The sequence below is a fragment of the Nematostella vectensis genome, chromosome 1 (genome assembly GCF_932526225.1).
Source record: "Nematostella vectensis chromosome 1, jaNemVect1.1, whole genome shotgun sequence".
NCBI classification, from domain to species: Eukaryota; Metazoa; Cnidaria; class Anthozoa; order Actiniaria; family Edwardsiidae; genus Nematostella; species Nematostella vectensis.
Genome location: NC_064034.1, coordinates 16,634,510 through 16,653,348, shown reverse-complemented (window position 1 = coordinate 16,653,348; position 18,839 = coordinate 16,634,510). Strand labels below are relative to the sequence as shown.

The 18,839-nt window shown below is 39.4% G+C and overlaps 4 protein-coding genes across 7 annotated transcripts; 2 read left to right on the top strand and 2 right to left on the bottom strand.

Moving 5' to 3' along the window:
* Positions 1–11: 11 nt before the first annotated feature.
* LOC5501078 (DNA-binding protein HEXBP) lies at positions 12–4,679 on the top strand. Of its 2 annotated transcripts, XM_032369446.2 has the most exons (5): positions 12–165; positions 379–491; positions 2,629–2,697; positions 3,214–3,385; positions 3,452–4,679. In XM_032369446.2, the coding sequence occupies exons 2-5, from the start codon at positions 386–388 to the stop codon at positions 3,702–3,704; spliced, it is 600 nt and encodes a 199-aa protein (XP_032225337.1). In that variant the 5' UTR covers positions 12–165; positions 379–385; the 3' UTR covers positions 3,705–4,679. The 2 variants fall into 2 exon arrangements, with proteins under 2 accessions (XP_032225337.1, XP_032225336.1); XM_032369445.2 differs by having other exon boundaries at positions 3,214–4,679.
* A 539-nt stretch (positions 4,680–5,218) lies between these two features.
* LOC5501082 (aspartoacylase) lies at positions 5,219–7,282 on the bottom strand. Its single transcript, XM_001622382.3, has one exon. The coding sequence runs from the start codon at positions 7,183–7,185 to the stop codon at positions 6,250–6,252; it is 936 nt and encodes a 311-aa protein (XP_001622432.2). The 5' UTR covers positions 7,186–7,282; the 3' UTR covers positions 5,219–6,249.
* A 35-nt stretch (positions 7,283–7,317) lies between these two features.
* LOC5501084 lies at positions 7,318–10,888 on the top strand. The gene is made up of 4 exons (XM_001622379.3): positions 7,318–7,641; positions 8,651–8,861; positions 9,230–9,485; positions 9,735–10,888. Exons 1-4 carry the CDS (start codon positions 7,364–7,366, stop codon positions 9,818–9,820), a joined length of 831 nt encoding a protein of 276 aa, XP_001622429.2. The 5' UTR covers positions 7,318–7,363; the 3' UTR covers positions 9,821–10,888.
* Positions 9,427–18,721, bottom strand: LOC5501085 (kelch-like protein 12). 3 transcript variants are annotated; one of them, XM_032369440.2, is made up of 8 exons: positions 18,605–18,721; positions 17,990–18,402; positions 16,995–17,212; positions 16,346–16,495; positions 15,909–16,130; positions 14,293–14,479; positions 10,895–11,152; positions 9,427–10,547 (listed from the first exon to the last, which is right to left on the bottom strand). In XM_032369440.2, exons 2-8 carry the CDS (start codon positions 18,351–18,353, stop codon positions 10,228–10,230), a joined length of 1,719 nt encoding a protein of 572 aa, XP_032225331.2. In that variant the 5' UTR covers positions 18,354–18,402; positions 18,605–18,721; the 3' UTR covers positions 9,427–10,227. The 3 variants fall into 3 exon arrangements, with proteins under 3 accessions (XP_032225331.2, XP_032225329.2, XP_032225332.2); XM_032369438.2 differs by having other exon boundaries at positions 17,990–18,423; positions 18,605–18,719; XM_032369441.2 differs by having other exon boundaries at positions 10,442–10,564; positions 17,990–18,423; positions 18,605–18,719.
* Positions 18,722–18,839: the final 118 nt, after the last annotated feature.

The following is an 18,839-nucleotide window of genomic DNA, read 5'->3' as shown; positions in this document are numbered from 1 at the left end:
GTACATAACACTATCCCAGTTCGGCGATCCCACCAGGCCAAGCGGTCACGGCAATATTTGAAACACGTGGAAAATTTCATTGTAGGGTTGCAGCTTGGAGAGAGCCGGCGAAGAAAAGCCGGATTTTTTTGTTGTTTCGGGTTAAGAGGGCTCGAAACGGTAGAGGTGAGATGTAGTGATAACCAAGGAATCTATTTGTGGTGTATTTTGCTTTGATTTTTCCCATATAGTGGGGTTAAACTAGCTCCATTTGAAGTCTCGCAATGAGGTTGCGCCATACTTGTTAGGTCGACCGTCGTGATCGAAGCAAGTCGCTCTTGTTGTTGTTTTTTTGTCTTTAAGTTGATATGGTGGTTCATTTCTTTTTTTCTCCCTTAGGGTGAAGATGTCGTCGTCTAAGGATTGTTATAAATGTGGCAAAACAGGTCATTTTGCTCGTGATTGTACTGAGGCTAGCCCCGGCGGTGGCGGTAGTGGTGCAAAGTTCGGAGGTAAAACTCGACTTTTCGTTACCTGTGCTTTATATCAAGGCTTTGCAAAGCGTAATCTTGATTAATTTACAGCCCTGTAACTGAACCTATGCTTACGAGGGTTCTGTTTGCAGTCATGGTGTTTTTTTCTGTAATCTCAGAGGCATTTTAAGGAGATATTTATGGTCTCTCAGATAGTTGTCTCGTGGTGGAAGGAAACGTGGCTCTTGTATAGAAACCCGGTGTTTGATCAGTTGCTTGTTCTCCGAGAATTGTAAGCGTTTTTATTCGCATCTTTTGAAAATGCGAATATCTGCAAGTCGATATTTAGATTTAGAGTGTTAGTCTTGTTCTTTCTTTGCATTTTTGAGAAGGTAATTGAATTAGAGACCCCGTATGGTATCTTAGACTCAAAGCGCCGTTTTATGCCAGTCATGTAATGGCAAAAAAACATATACAATCAAATTATGGGATTGTTATCCATTCTATTATAAGCCTTTGATTGGCTGGCAACAGTATGATGTCATCAACCTGCACTAACTCTAAGCTTTGAAAGAATATGTGCACCAATAAAACATGATAAAATTTAAAAAAAATGAAGATTAACATACCCTTAGTACCTTTAATGCTGCAAGAGAAAGGACAAAAATCAATAGCAGGAGGCGGTTCTCATAGAATAAAGTAGCAGAGTTTCATTTGGTATAATTGGGAAGCACAGAGTAGAATCATGTCTTGCTTTGTATCGCCTGAGTCCTTGAACTAAAAAGTCTTGTCATTGCATTAAAATTTCGCCACCGAATTATGCCAAATCAGCCAAAATAAGATTTGCTCAAACAGGGTATTCAAGAACTTGACCCATTCCTCCTGAGGAAATGGTACACTGGATTTACTCAGTTACAGCTAAGGGTGTTCGCATTCCTTTACACAACTTGTTAAATAATCCCTAGAAAATAAAAGTAACTGAAGCCCTTTCTACGTCTTATTAGTAATTAATTTTCTTTGCTTGCTGTTATATCTAAAGCGAAAACCCTGGAGTGTTCTTTAATAAATTCAAGCCATTTTGCTAAAGTTTGGGAGATGGCGAAAAAAATTATAGTTTTGTGTTTCTGAGTTTACTTCCCTAACCATACACTAATCATTTCATATCATCGACTAAATAACAGATTAGAGAACAACAAAATAAATCACTCACAAACACGTTCAAGCTTATGAATATACTAGTCGATACTCTAGAGCCACTCTAGAGTAGAATATGCACAATTCTCATGTACTTGCCAGTGGAGGTTATGTTACTCTAGACCTGTACTGTATTTAAAATAATGTTGCACTTTGGTTATCGCAGATGTGTTTGCCGTAACCCAATAGCTGATATCAGTCCATTACTACTTAAAGTTTACATGATATCTGAAATTTTAGTCATTTGGAGTCTACTTTCAAAATATTTCAATTCTATCAAATTTTAGATTAGACAGATAGCTCTATAAAGATGAGAAGAACTGAGGGCTGATTACTGGGCAAACGCTATTATGTTTGACCCAGATATGCTGTTTTTGTCTGTTTTTTTAAAACTTTTTACTTAAGACAAACACACACTTCGAGCCTTGTGCATTTACACACACTTAAATGGCTTCTCTCATCAACACTAAAATAATCAATTTTTTTGTTTTTTGTGATTGCTCAAAAAGGCTAATGTACAGTCAGTCGTTCTTTTGTTTAAAAAACTTGATTATTATCTTTTGTTTAAAAACCTGATTATTTTTATCTTCTAGGACAAAACTAATCATCAGAATTTATGTATTTCACAAAAAGATGCCAAGACTTGGTAAAATGAAGAGATTTTATAAACCAGTTCAATAGTTTCAAAGTGTGGGTTTCATTTGTGATTGAACTTTATTTGATGTTTAGAGAACATGGTCTTATTGTTTTTCTATGTTTTACGCACCTTTTCTTGTATCTTCTAAATGTGCAACTAACAATTGTGGTTAACAGCGCAATCATGATTAAATTCCTTCATCCCAATGCTCATTTAGTAAGGTAATCCCTTCACATTCTTGGTGAAAAGAACCGGTGTAGAATTTTGACTCTAAAAAGTACCAATTATAATAAAAAAGCACTGATGCTTTACTTTTCTTAACTATGTCATACCTTTTATTTCTAGATAGGGCCTGTTATACTTGTGGTCAAACTGGTCATATTGCCAGGAACTGCTCCAAGAAGGGTGGAAATGGTGAGATTTACTTTTTGTGTTGGTAATATAGAGTTTAAACTGTTAATTTTGTTTCATAAACCTGAACTGGTTATTCTTCCTTTTACAATGTGATTGCAATTGCATACTGAAGGGTGATTCTGGCCTCTTTTTGAAAAGCTTGAAAACAGATTAAATTTTTGCAAATGAATAAAATTGACCACCTCAGTTTATTAAGTAACTTTGATATTTATTTTTTTCTCACCCAACTGGATCCTGTTTTAAATCTGTATTATGGAAATAAAAGCTCATTTATGTTTATAAGACTTGGTTGAAGTGAACAAGAATGTTTTCAGTTTTGTGATACATACTGTTAAATTTTCTAATTACGTTTTCACATTTTCTTAGTATGATTTAAGTTATCCTTTTAATTTTATCACTGTGAAAGTTTTCAGACATGCAGCAATTTCTACAGAAGATCACGCTTCAAGAACGTTGACAGGGTTTTTAATCAAATTTCAAGATGCATGGTGTGACTGATTTCTTTTTCTTGTCCAGTGAAAGCCTGCTACCAGTGTGGTAAGACCGATCACTTGGCCAGCAACTGCCCTGACGCTGATGGCGATGACAAGCCTGTCTGTTACAGCTGTGGGAAAAAGGGGCACATCTCCCGAGACTGCAAGAACCCATCCAGTGGGGGGAGCAGGAACCGTGATGTAGTCTGCTACAGGTGCAATATGAGTGGTCATTTTGCCCGTGATTGTGATGCTGAATCATCCCGGGATGTCTGTTACAGGTGCCAGGAGACTGGGCACTTTGCGCGCGACTGCCCCAATGAGAAAAAGGAGGGCTGTTACACATGCGGTGACGAGAGCCACATTGCCAGGGATTGCCCAGAGAAGAAAGAGAGCCCTGGTGAGTCCTGCTACAGGTGTGGCAAGTCTGGTCACTTTGCCCGTGACTGCACTGACGACACCAAGTGTTACAAGTGTGGCAACACTGGTCACATCCGCCGTGACTGCCCAGAAGAGGATGCTATGGATGAGTAATGCCCAGAATGCCAATCGTGGAGTACTTAGAATCCCCAGGCTAGCTTTGTATGATTACAAAATGTTTACTCAATCTCAGGCAATGGAATGCAAGTGGTTGTTTTTTTGCCTGTTTTAAGAGATGTTTGTTATGTGTTTGAAGCTTGTACAAGGTCTATTAATTCAAAGCAGTTCTATCTAGTCAGATTGGGCTGGCTTTATAAAAGATGGTGAATAACTGTTCGTGTTTTTTTTCTAAGCCAAAAGCAATTACATTCAAAAGAATTTCTGGACAAGACAAGTAGAGAGCTAGCTTTTTACACTATAATTTTATAAATGCAGCAGATTTCATTTTAAGTGCAATTGCAATTTTGAGCTCATTGTGAGCAGAGCATCTTTATGTTATTGTCCTGAAATGTTAATTGCCCAAGTCAAGCACCATGAAACTATCCCCAGTAGTTTTTTCCAATGTTGTAATAACACTGGGTTCACTGTTTCAATATGATAAATGTTAGGTTTCATAGTGTTTGACTTCAATTTCAATGCACTTACTTGGAGAATAGAGGAGAATTAAACTAAAACATCTTTTAGCATACGTCATAAGTGTTCCTCATGGTCTTGGTAAGAAATTATTTTATATGAGTTTCTATCCTTACCATGAAGATGATTTAAGCAGTTGCCTTCATCAACATTGTTCATATTGCATACCTGAGGTTAAGGCATTTGCAGCACAATAGAGTTAAATAATTGAACAGAACCTATTCATTCAACACATTCCTCTGACAAGAGCAATAGACTGAAGGCAACAATCAATTTTGCAATTCTGCAGAATACTTTATATTGTTTTCTGTAGAATTGTATATTGGAGGTAGAGAAACAGTGTAAGTGGAGAATAAGGTGTTTAAAGAGAAATGAATTGATGATAATTTATTTGTAAAATTCTTCAGTCAATTGTTTTAATAAAGTTTATGCTGTATTGTTTTTGACTGACGGAAACATGTGTTGTGTTTTTTAGTCAGGGGGGGGGGGGGGGTAGGGTATTCCTGCCTTAGGCCAAATTAAGCCAACCAAAGAAAGAAACGTACACAATGTATACAAATAGGATAGAGTGGTTTCCATTAACCTGTTAAAGTGATAGTCGAAGGGTCATAGTAAAACACAAAAGAGAACAATAGAATCAGATCACAATAACATGTAATACGCTAAAGTGTAGTTCACTGGTTAGAGTGGTTTTCAAAATCCCGTGAAACAAAGTGTGATTGTCAAAGTGTAATAGTCAAGCTAGAACAAAACAGTGTATTATTACTAATAAACTAAATATAATTTCACAGATTTTGAAAACCACTCTAATAAAAGTCACTCTAATGTTGGATTTTGAAAGGCTAAAATTTAAAATAATTTTTTTTTTTTAAATCAAAGGTGATCTCCAACCAAATACTGAATATTAATACACCAAAATTGGTATTCAACTCTGGTGAATCCTATGCCAAGATGGGTCGCAGCCTTTGACACAATTAAATTTTTTAAATATCAAATAAGGGGTTGAAACCACGGTACCTTTATTATTATAAGCATTACGTCTGTCGGGCAAACGTTTTTGAGCGGTATGACATCAACCTGCACAAGCTTTTGAAAGAGAATTAATGTTGGGTCCTGTTCTGGTTTTTATAAAGAATTTTGAAATATCTTTGTTTCTTGAACAACACTTTTTTTTCCTTTCATGGGGCAAGGCACACGAAGTAGCTTCCTATCTTGAATGATCTTTTTTTTTTCATGGGATCTTCCTATGTATGTGAAGCTGTTTTAAAGGGCTTGTTCTGAGAAAGTTTGACGGAATAAAACAAGTGTTACAAAACAACAAAACTCTCCAGGTTAATACGCCCAAGTGTAATAAATATAAATAAGCCAATTCTTTGTAAAAAGGGATTTATGCAGAGGATCTAGTTGGTTTATTTATGTAATTTCAAGGTTTGAGTAAAGAAACAGCCTGTTCTGAAACCTAAAAGTACAATCAATTTCTATGCAGCCAAATATTGCTCTCAGTCTGATGCATTCTAAAATGCAGAATCAAATTATGTTAATAACCTTAAATGTTATATTGCTATTGATTGGTTGTATATTTCTCATCCCAATGATTTATTGTAATTATATTTTTATATACACTAAATTTTAATAACATAGTTTAAAACATCTTCAGCCTTTGAAATACTCCGAAAATAAGAACTCCCCAGCCTCAACTGAAAATTAGATATTCTTACAAAAAAAGTGAATGATACACATATTTCAAAGAAGGTTGCACTCTGGGAATCCATGTATTATAACCCGAAATGCTTATCAAGTAAACAAACAAATAAGCATGAATTAAAACAAATCCAGCCTTTAAGAGCTATAGTATTCTTACTCATGTTCCTGTGAACATTAGCATGGCTTTCAGATACAAGGATTCAGCCTTTTACATGCTATCCATGAAGCACTGTTGGTTAGGATATATCGATTTTTTATTGCAATAGGTGTATATAATTAAAATGGGTGTATGTAATTCCATGTCATAGTTTCGCCACCATATTTAGGTAGTCTTGTCAAGTTCTGGTAAGTCAATCGACATTTTCCTAGTCATGGCAAAGGCAATATTTTTCTTAACATCAAAATATGCTGCCTCATTGATAAAGACTGGATATACAATTTCTTTGCCTTGGTAGTAAACAGTGTCCCCCTCAAATGTCATGAGCATTGGGCTGCCAGGGCGAAGAGGCTCCCAGTCCTGAGAGTCTAAAGCAGGATGGACAAAGGCTGTAACTTCCTCTAACTCGTCAAGTGGGTAATGGACTGCTTCTACCCATTTGAAGACCTGTATACTTCTCTTTGGGTAAGTCTTTGTAGCATTGTGCTTCTCGACGCTGTCAAGGAATGCCTGTAGGACTTTTTCTTGCTTTTGTATTGTCTCCCCTTTTAGGGTACCATGGGATATGGGTCCCACCTCAATACCAATACTAAACTCAGTATATAAACTCCATCCCCCGGTAGCGCTGTCCCCAGAAAAACTTTTTTTTGGACGATCTGGCAAAACTAAAATATGAACTGGGAATGGCATTTTTTCCTGTACTTCACCTACCAAGTGCAGTAATAAAATACTTTCTATGGAGCGCAGGATCAAAGTTACTCCCATGTTGGACGTCGTGTTGTGGAGATCAATCACGAAGTCAATCTGCTCTAGCGCCATCCATGAGATCAGCTCCTGCTTTCTTTTTGTCTCGTAATGGGTACATTCTTTTGTATCCTTTTCGAATCGGTCAAACCGCTCACGGTTCAGGTCTTTATCAATATAACGTACGCATTTCTCCACAGCCTTTGTATTGCCCAAGCATAGATGTGTTTTGAAGGAACTGCGCTCTACCAGTTTCGGCTGCTTTTGCCAGTGTTTGACAAGGTAAACCCCAGTAAGTTCATTCCCGTGCGTTCCTCCAACGACGAGCACGTTGGAAAAAGCGGTAGGTTGGGTCATGTCACGCTAGAAATTTAGATATAAGTTACCTGCTAACTTTAGCGATACCGTTCCCAAACTCTGGTTCCCAAAAATGATGCGAAGTGATACGAAGAAAGGTTTTTTCCATCAGGCTTCCTGTGGTAATTTTGATGGCGATAGGTTGGGTATTGCTGTAAAAGTTAGCAAGAAAAAAACAATGGCCACAACAGAAAAGTGTATAGAAAAATTAGCCCAAAAAGCTAAGAAGGCATTTGTATCTAGAAGATTTCAAAAGACGATTTGGATTTGTAGAGATGGACTTCAAACTTTGCAAGCAGCAGACATCGAACAAAATGCACAACATTGGAAAATCTGTCTCGGGATCCTTTCCATTCAGGCTTTTGTCGAGATGGGGGAAAGACAAAAAGCTGATCATTTTGCCACAACATGGTTTGGAGAGGTAGAAGATTTTCCAGCAGAGATCTTAAAGCTATGGTAATACGGTTTCTATTCCTAGAGTCCCCAAATTTATTTTTGGGTTTCACTCCAAATTAACTCCGAATTCAATTAGAAATGCCTTGTTATGCCTAGTGCACACTACTGGCATAACGACATAGGCGTGTGTAACCTTATCTTCATATGTTCAAGTGTCAATGGTTCCCGGGAGGGGGAACTCAGCCTATGTTTGGGTATAGGGGTGCCGCTGGGGGTTTTGAAACCTGACCCTGTTTAAGACAAAAATTCTGAAAAACCGTATCCAGTCTAGGACAACACCATTGATTTTAGGACCCTGTTTTTAGGACAACACCTTCAATTTTAGGACCCTGTTAGCATGTGAGAGCAAGTAAGGTAATCAGATCGTCAACGGGATCAGCGGTTACGAGTTTTAGCAAGTCAACCAAATTGGTACCCTGTTAAGGAATGCCTTGCTTAAAATTATGTACCCTGTTCAGGACAGAGAGGCCGGAAATATATACCCTGTTTGAATAGAGAGGTAAAAAACCATACCCTGTCCAGCGGCATGGCCCTGTATAGCCCATATAAGGAACCCTTCCTCCGGACAATGGTTCTACATTTAGACATAAGCCCAACATAACGGCATGGACATAAAGAAATGAGAGAAAAAACGTCCCTATGTGGTTATGTCGTTATGTCACTAGTGTGCACTAGGCATTAGTATTTGCCTGTTTATGCTATTTGGCCAGCTCTGTTTCTATGTTTACCTTATGCGACCTTCCAAACGACGCACTATGTAACAGCCATTTGTTGAACAAGTAACACATCCCCCAGCACTGTTGTTGTTGTTATAATTGCATCACAACGAGGAAGTAGCGGTTACATATTTAGCGCATTGTTCGAAAGGTAAGATCCTTCTGGAATCCCTTGATCTGTCCTTGGTTTCTGTAAGGCTGGTTAGAATTTAGATGTATGCATTACACAAAAACAGAATCATCTCTTACATCTGAACTGCATGGCTTATTTTTATAATGCTTTCACTTTTCAGTATATGCTCCCATATTTGGGCAAGTGAGTTTGAAGAAGCTACAAATCTGGCTGAATTGTGGCTATCAAATAAAAGTAATCAAGAAAGTGTAGACATTTATGCGGGTGTTATAGAACTGTATATGAAGAATGTTGTCATACCACACAAGGGAATCAAGAAAGCTGAAACATTCATTTTCAAAAATCCTGTTCTTCCTGAGTCCAAAAAACAGGTAAAACAAGTAAAACAATGTTTAGAATTTAAAAATTATTGAAATTGAGAAAGTACATAACATTAACTAGGATAAGGGCAGCTTTACTACTAGTTTTCTGTTATGCATACCTGAAGTATGAAAGGGAAGCAAAATGTTGCAGACAAAGTTGTTGAGGAAGCATGTCTTAAAATGCAAGGGTTTAAAGATAAAGTTGAGAAGGGAGGTGTGACTCCAATACAAAGACTGAGTTGTGGAGAGAGGGGTGGCTCAAAATGTAAGGGGTTGAAGGGTTCTATTTCCAACTTTGAGAATTTCAGATTGGGTTCCTGCTTACACCACACTTATTTGATTCTTTTTTCTAACTTGATAAATTTTTTTTCTGATAGGAATTGATTGATATCACACACAAAAGTAGCAAGCAAAAGGACACTTCAAATATGGATTATGACAATAAAAATGACATTGAGCGAATAAACTCAGATGGGAAAGGAACAAATAAACCTTTCTTTGGGCTGTATATATTACAAATGCTGAGGATGTTCAATGGTCAAGCTAACTCTAAATCAATAATAAAAACATTGGCTCGAGCAACTATCCTCTTGCTGTGTTTGTATTTATTACTTGCAAGGTCAGACAATCAAGGTGAGTAAAAGAAATTGCTGTGTAAGATTTATCCTGGCTTGTAGCAAGGCACATATAATAGACTGAAAACCTTTTTGGGAGGATCCAGTATTCTAAAAGGGGCATCATCTAAGAAATCCTAAGGACACATAGAGAGGGGGGTGAGTCGGCTGGTGGAGGCCCTACCCACCACTGCCCTTGATCCTGCCTGTAATTTATGGCATAGATAAATTGGTCAGGTTAACCTATTACACTCCTCCTTATTTTCAGGCTCTGGACAAGTTTCATTGTGGAGAGCAGTCCAACAGGCATGGACAGCCCTCTTTGCACCGTACCATCTAATGCAGAGCCAATGATATGAGTAGTGCCCCGCCACTTAGTAGAGAATCGCTTCTATCTTTGACTAGTGACATATGGGGACAAGGAGGCAAAAAAGTCTCTACCCTCTCCATTTGGTCATTATTTCAATTTAAATCCTAAGTTCTGATGGGGATCATACTCGTGTTTACCCTGGGTAACAGCTTCCCGGAAAAAAACGTTTCACTCAAATCTTTGTTGCAGCGAAGCTCAGAGCTTCTGGTACCCAGGGTAATTCATGTTATTTTTCCATATACTTATATTTTTTCATTAAAAGGCTAGAAATCATATTTTTATAAGGTGCTATTTTTACTCATAAAAGGGCTTCTTGGGTGAGAATTTCTGATGTAGGTCATATTTATGGAAGAATGGCCACCGTAATTACATCACTACAAGGGTTAGGTTATCAGCCGTAAGGATCAGCCAAAACACAGACACCCATATCACAACGACTGGTACTCATTGAAGACAAAATGCTCCAAGCATTGGACACCACATCATAAATCTCTATAGTGTCTTGTAGTGCCGTGCCATCGTACCCACCGACAGCACATAGTTTCCCACCAAGGATACTTCCTCCCACATAACATCTCTTGGATTGCATGCTGGCTACCGGTCGCCATTGGTCTGTACATGGACTATAACACTCTACCGTTGCTAGGTGATGGTTGCCATCGTAACCTCCAATGGCATAAAGTTGACCATCAAGTACTGTAACTCCAGCCCCTAAAATATAACAAATGCTGATGAAAATCAGCCATAATGATTTTATTATTATTTTTATTTATTATTATTATTTTTATGTGGAAGTTTAAAACATGCATGGAATAATTGCTTAAACTGTGAATGCTCCACAATTGTTTGAAACTGTTGTTTAGGGTTCTTTTTGATCTCAAATCTTACAGTTTTAGAAGAGATAATTTCCCATGTAATATTCGGGGTAAAATGTACCGTCTGTGTTTTGGTTTGTGGAATTCAAACAGACTTGTTTCCCCAGTGAAATATAAATTTATTTGGATGGATAGACATTTTTGCTGAGTCTTCAAGAATAAAATGATTTAAGATGTCCTTGCCTGATCTCCTTGTTCCCATTGGTGCAACAGCTGTCCACTGCCCAGTCCTTGGGTCGAAACGCTCCACAGTGTTAAGGATGTTTGTCCCATCATACCCTCCCACTGAATAAAGTATGCCATCCATATTAGATAGGCCAGCTCCTTCACGGGGTGACAGCATCCTGCTTGCCATTGACCAGCGGTCGATGTTCGGATCATAGCATTCAACACTTGTGTGGCGAACTGTGCCGTCAAATCCTCCGGAGACATATATTTTTCCTGAAAAATGAAAATCGAGTCGAAAATGTACACGGTCAACTCTTTTGAAGTAAACACTCTCAATGCCCACACGAGAATAGTTCCAGCAAGCAGACAAAAACTAGACATTTATTGAAAAGGGCTGAACACTTCTAGGATTGCCAATTTAAAAACTCACTATCCATTTAACGTCCACCAATTGGCAGGTGTGACGGCGCATGGGGTTCACACGAGGGTCCTGTAGATTCCTTACGGCATCTCTCCATGCTTTACGGTCAGATGCAACGCTTGCCTTCAGGCCCGCCATCGTTATGCGGGGCATCCGACCAGGTCTTCCTACGTCCTCCCGGCTCGAAGTTTCTGATGAAAGACTTGGTGCCCGTGCCCTCTCCACGTGACCCAAACCGCCGGAGACGAGCTTTGCGGAGAGCCGTTTCCAGACTTTCAATTCCGAGATTGTCCAGGATGGTGTTTAAGCTTGTGCCATCCTCAGGCTTCAGTGCACACATCCATCTTAGCATTGCACGTTCACTTCTCTGTAGCCTTGCTAGGTCACTACTCTTAGGAGCCCAGCATTCCCCAGCATAGATCATAGCGCTTCTGACGCAGCTCTTGTAAACCTTCCCCTTTTTGCATAGTGATAGGCTTTTGCTTGATAGTACTGGAAGAAGCTCTTTGAATTTTCCCCAGACAGAGCTTGTTCTGGTAATTATGGCCGCCTCGCAGCCACCCCCAGCACAGATGGTGTCACCGAGGTCGCAGAAAGAGTCAACAACTTTTCTGCCGTTGATTGGGCGCGCAGTGCCCTGACATCTGCTGCATCTGAATAATTAATTAGGGATTAACTTACCAGGGATATTGCTGCACTTCTTGTGCACTCAAACAGAAGATGGAAGAACACCCATTCCTGAAGATGGAATTCCTCCCCACACTCTTCCTGCATACAGCACAAGGGAACTTTCCAGAGTCTCTCAAAGAATTAAGTCAGGGCCAGACATCAGGATTTTAGTCTTGCTTTTGTTAACACGAAGCCACTTTGACTCTAAGCCCTGTTTCCACAGACGCAGCTTCAAGCTGGGGGGGGGGGGGGGGTTGTCTAACGAATCTGTGGAGATTACTAGGTCGTCTACATAGAGTAACTGCCAAGGCCATCCACTACGGAAGTCTGAAAGTCTGAAGAAGGGTTTCAAGCACTACAATAAAGAGGGACGGACTCAACACAGAGCCTTGGTGGACACCTACTTGTACCATGAAACTGTCACTAAGGGAGTTGCTGACGCACACTCTACTTGAGGCATGCAATATGTATTGTTAGGAAACATCTTGCCAAAGAAAAGAATTTGTTATTTGCCTTTGTGGATCTAAAAAAAGGCATTTGATCGCGTCCCAAGTTGGAATACATTGCTTGTATTGTACTGACGAACCACTCTGGGAGACCCAGGCGACGCATTGCCCACCATAAGATCTCACGAGAAACGCGATCGAATGCCTTTTCTTGATGTAAAAAGGCAAAGAACAAAATCTTTTTTTGGCAAGATGTTTCTCTTGCAGTTGCCTTACAATAAATTTTGCATTTGATCCCTTGCCAGGCACGAATTTAAATTGCATCTCGTCAATGGACACCCAACTTCGGCCCACCTTCTCCAACACTCTCTCAACAACTTTCAAGCAGTGCTCTGTTTGTTTGAGGCCTCTTAATTTCCATCGCATTTTAATTTTGCATCGCCTTTCCCTGTTTAGAGGCTTATGTGGCTCAAGTCCTAATCTACAGGAATCCTCTTCTCGGCAATGATGGCATTTGAGAGGCTGGCCAGGATTGGGATGCTAAATTAATCAGAGGCATTAACCATCTCAGCCACGACACCACAGGGACCAGCCGCTATGTTACCATGATCGGAGGCCCCTCGACTGGGTAAGCAGATGGGAAGGTCTTCATGGGCCCATGGAAACCCAACTTTCAGCAGACGGTTGTAGTGCTCTCTCCACGCATTTTTCCTAGGATCGACAGTGAGTGAGATGTGCTCTTGATCGTCTTTAACGCAACATTCATCCAGAACATCCTTGCGCTCCTTCTTCATTTGCTTGGCAATGCGAAACATTTCCTTGTCATCCTTGTCATCGCTTGCAAATTTACTGGCCTCTGCTCTCCACTTGGCGGCACGAAGTATGTTTTTCTTCTCCGTGCGTTTAGCAGGCAAATAACCTTGTTTGCTGCCCCCCCCCCTACTTCCAAACTTTCCACAGTCGTCTTTTCTCATCAATGGCCGAGCTAACGGAGTCATCCCATTACCAAGTCTGGTTTCTCCAGTTACCTTTCTTTGTGTATCAACAGATCTTTTCACGTTCACCCATTAGGGACCCTAAGATGCGTTTGACCTCCAAAACATGTTCCACCCACTTCTCAGCAAACAAGATACTAACACCACCAGTGCCTTTGTCGTTACCAGACCAGAAAAACTTGTATCTGGCGTCTCTACCCTTTACCCATATTCTCCTTGAGATATGGTCTCTGCAACCTCACCACTTCGTCCTCTCATTGTCCCAACATTTAGAGTTGCTATGCAAAAATCTTGACGTGGTAGCAGGATGTTGATCTGGTTTGCCTGACACCAACCCTACCGTTGACGACAATCCTATTACTAGAAGTCCCGTACTCGTGATTACTTTATGAAGATACCATGACTAACATATTAGGCAAACTTTTACGGTTGGAAGACTTTTACAGAATCCAGGTCAACTTGGTTGGCGTTAACAAACTTTTAGAACCAAACAAACCCTCAGAACCCAAAAAGATGATAATTTATCATAAGCTTTAAACATTTCTCTTAGCCCTTCAATGAATGCACTTAATTGATGCTGAGATAAAAAATTAAATCAAATTTACTGTACAGTACACCTGCGTGTTGGTTTAATGTAACTACAACTTTGGACAGCCTCGCTCATTTGACCATTTATGGATACCCAGGGGTATTTTCCTGAGAAAAATACATGGGCCCAATAAATCAATGTATTTTATACCGTAAGCACAGCTCGTAATCTACGAGTGTACTTTACAGGCAACTTTGCTAGTGTGTGTCTGACTACACAACAAATATTCAGAACACATGATAAAAGCAGAAAAAAACACTTCTCTCACCCCACCCAACCTCACCCTAGCTTACCATCCAACGTCACTGCACCAGCCAGTCCCCTCCTCTGTAGCATGGGCGTGACCGTGTTCCATTGCGAGACGATAGGGTTATAACACTCAACGGTATTCAGTCGGCTTGAGGAGTCGTACCCTCCCAGTGCGAACAGTCTGTTGCCAAGGGCCACAGCGCACAGGTACCGCCGCTTCTTGCTCATGGGCTAGAAAAGAATGGTTGTTCGTAGTAATTAGTAGAAAAATGTAACTGTGGTCTATTACAAATACTGCGCTTTGATTGACTAACCTTCTAATTAAGTTAAAAAAATTTTAGTCATCAATAAAATGTAAGTGATTGATCATCTAGGTGGTTTTTACTAAAACAATAAGACAAATAGGCTTTTTAACTACCGGCCATAATAGTCACCACTACTCTGACCCTCGAAACATTCACAGATGGTTATGAAGCCATTGGAATAAAAAACAATGAGTGATAGAGTCTAGCCAAATGTGTTGTCTGACTTAAGCAAGGTTCGTTAATGCAACTGGGATGTTTCAAAGAATTTCAAAATTAAATGGCCGGCCGGGAACTATTGCTTTTGCAGGTCGCATTTGAGAGCAAGAGTTTGCTATATTAGAACGTTTGAAACAAGTGATTACAAAAAAGAATTGTGCTACCTCGTACTAAGTGCGCAATAAATTTTATACCTAGTGTGTTGTATTTATTTTTTTCATTTTTCAGGGCTTCTGGAATTACGCGCTTCAGAGCTTCTGGAATTGCGCGCTTGTGCGGAAGTGCGTAATTTCGCTTTCTCCGCGTAATCCACAAATTTCCGCGTAATCCCGCGTAATTTGGCTAAATTTTGAAAGACAAAACTTTTAAGTGCACAGCTGATGTGTTCTTTTAGGGTTCTTACCTCTATTTCTCGTAAAAAAGACAGATATTCTTCGTAAGAGTGCGATATTTCGAACTGAATTTCGGAAACTAATAAAATGACTAGGCGTTCTTTGCTAAACCGCGAAGGCCTAGCACTAATAATAAAATACCTTTTTTAATTGGCTGGCGGCTAGAAGCCAATGAAAACTCGCCTAAGATATTTTCGCGCAAAAAATAAACCTTTTCAAGTTATTTCGTGCTTTCCTTCGGTACAAAATGTAGTTTGGGCGTAACAGTTGATATTCCGTGTAATTTAGCGCTTAATTCAGTAAAGAATCCCGCAAAATTTTAATTTTTAAAGAAAAATGTATTGCAAAATCCCGCGTAATTTAGCGCGTAATGAGTGATTTTCCGCGTAATTTAGCAAAGAATCCCGCGTAATTTTGAGTTTTTTTTCCAAGTAATTCCAGAAGCCCTGATTTCTAAATACTTTTAAAAATAGAGTCAAGTAAAAAATAATGCGTTTTGTTATCTAAAGCTTTGTTTTGTTTTGACTCAACTGGTAGGTCCGTTCACGTTAAAAAAAATGAAAAAATTAGTATTTCCCCTTCCTCGTCCTGAACTCTGGCTATGTGGCTGCTTAAAAAAGTCATCCCATTCGATCAAATTTCTTTTATGATGTTCTCCTTTCCTTACAAAAAAAAAAACTCAGAATATATGCAGATATCAAAGCATTTTTTGCATCTGGTCCTTTTTGCAAATCGCATTTCTCCTACCTGGACTTCTGTCCACTGCTTGGTTCTGGGGTCATATTTCTCCACAATATCCACTGGGGACTGCATGTTGCCAAAGCCACCTAGAACATACATAATCTCTGCCAGTCCATACCTCGCCTTGGTTCGAGGGGACTGTAGGAGGTGGCGACATTCCGGCCTCAGGTGGTACCTTTTCGCTTCATCTACCAAGTCCCGGCATGCTAAGCTCTCACGTATTAGGGCCTAAAATAAAATTATAAGGAATATTTTTCAGTGAACATTAACCATCATTGCTGTGTTCATCCTTTTGCTTCCTTCAGCTATACAAATGTATTGTGAGTGAGAAACAGAGACAATGAGCCCCTGAGCTCTTGGGCAAAGATAAGCTCTGAGCTTTTGGGCGATCTTAAAATAAATAATTCTTAAATAAAAACAAAATCATCTAAATGGTCAAATACCTCATTATCAACAACATCAGTGAGAAAGCGGGGGGAGAGAAGAGGGAGTCTGACATTTTCCAGCATGACAGGTAGATAGTCCTTGCGTTGAACCTGATCATGCTTGATCCATTTTAAAATGGCATCAAACACAGCTTCCTCTGATGGTACCTACAACAAAGGATCAGATGCAAGAATTATTCCAGGTATTTTGATACTATACGTCAGAAACTTGTAACTTGTAGTGGAGATTTTTTTGTGGGGCATCTCCCCACAAGTTTTTCTGAGTTGTTGGGATGATAATATTTTCACCTTCTTTTTGGATAAAAGGCAGTATGAGGCATTTTGCAACTACTGTGAAGTCCTGGCCAAATGAAAGGTAATTCAGTACAAGTTGTTGCTATATAGTAGCCAAACAAAATATGGGTTTTAATGGAAGTTGGCTATTTTGAGCTCCTAAACATGTTGCTGATCCCATTACCGTGCAAGCAAACTAGAACAACAAGCATTAGGGGTAAATAGTCCAAGAGATTTTTTACTCTATTATATCACCAAAACTTGTGACAGTTTTAAAATGAAAATGTTCAGTTTTCTGTGAGGACTTGCATTGGGTTGGTCAACAAGGGGATGCAAATGTGGAGAAATTTGGTGTAGGAAGTAATTTACTCACAGTCAAGTTATCGCTTTTAGATAAGCACATGACATCATCAGAGTTCAGCATCATGAATTCTTCACTTTTAACAATCTCAGTAAAGTGTTTGTGGATGAAATTTTCAGCTGCAGCTTTAAGCTCATCACAGCAATGAGTGTCGGCAAATGCACGGATTCCAAGGCAGTTAGTTGGATCAAGCTGGTGTTGTAGAAATTCACTGCAAGCTTTTTGCACACCTTTTAATTATTAAATAAAATGGCAATCAGTATGAAAGTGTATGTGACAATGGGCAGATACAGGGGCAAGTAATTGGCTCAATGCAAGGGGTGTTGCTCTATCAAACCCCAAAGAGATAGATAGCTATAGCCTGTTAAAACCACCATGGAAATATATTATCTTCCCATAGTTTCTTTTTTAATACTTCCGTCTTTAACTTGTCCATGGGAGGCTCAGCAGAACAAATGTTTTTTTTTTTCCTTTTTAATACAGGGACAATAAATGAGAGGCAACTTATCCCAGAAAGCAGTCTCAGGCTGTATTGCTCTAAATGTACATTTGTCCAGACTGATAAGGTGAAAACTATTTGGTTAGAGACCTGTTCCCTTTTAAGGGCTAGCAGAATTAGAAGGAACTTTGATAACAAGGGATAAAAGTTGGGATTATTTTATACCCAAAAAGTTGGGAATATTTTATACCCAAAAAGTAGGACGATAACCTCTGTTTACTTTTATAGAATCCCCCTAGTAGTAATATAGTTTATTATGGCACTCTTGCAGACAAAAGTCTGAATTACAAAAGAAAGGAAGGAAGCAGGCCTACCCCTGCCTAGTCTGCGTCCTTCACCTTGAGAATTAAATCCCATTCTTACCATTGGGATATGGGTGGAACATTTCCTTGATTGAATGTGTCTTTTTACTGAAAAAAATGTCCAATTTCCAATCCCCATATTTCACTGTGCAGCCCCTATTTCTGTAGTTCCTTGGGCTACCCCTAGATAATAATCATGGCCTTACCAGTGAGTTGTAGGAGGCATGCTGCTGGAAGAAGAGCTTGCACATTCTCAACACTCACTTTTACCGTCTCTGTGTAAACAAAGTCAAGCAGCACTTCCATTGTATCTGACGCCAGCCCTTGTAACTCTATAACACCCTTCTGGCTCTCCAGCATATCATTAGTAAACATGGCATAAAAGTAGTCACTGCACGATGCCAAGACAATGCGGTGCGCTGGAAATTCCTTCTTCTCAACTTGCAGTACCACGTCACAAAGCTTGCCATCTTTACGCAGCTTGTTGACAGATGTGAGTATGTCTTTGGCATGGCCACTGGTCAGATAGCTAGAACTGTCACTTTTAGATGACTTTTTAGGAGTTACCATGGCGATGGATGCTAGCTGTAGTTCATGATGCCTAAAGGTATCACATCAGCTGTAATAAATCAGACAATTTCTATAAAATAAAAAAAGAAACAGATCTTAAAACTTGCTTCAGGATTCTAACTACAGTTAAATAAAATTTTCAGTCATCATCACGAAAAAAGGTAAAAGCACAGTGGTATCTGCGTAGAACATCAATACAAAACTAATTCTCCTCCACGTATTTATTAAAAACTGAATCATTCTATACGTACCAACTGTTTTGTCTGGCTGCTAGATTGTCAGAGAAAGGCGTGATCAATCAAAACAATCGGATTTCAAGCCAAGGATCACGTTCCAAAAAACACGGTCAACTTTCTCACTTTAAAAACAAAACTATGTGACCAGGCCTTCTGAGCCAAGAAGAGATAGGATTGGTAACGAGCCTTGCACTTTTCTTCCTTTTACCTTATAGTTATTTTTATCACCATACTTCGTTTTCAAGTATGA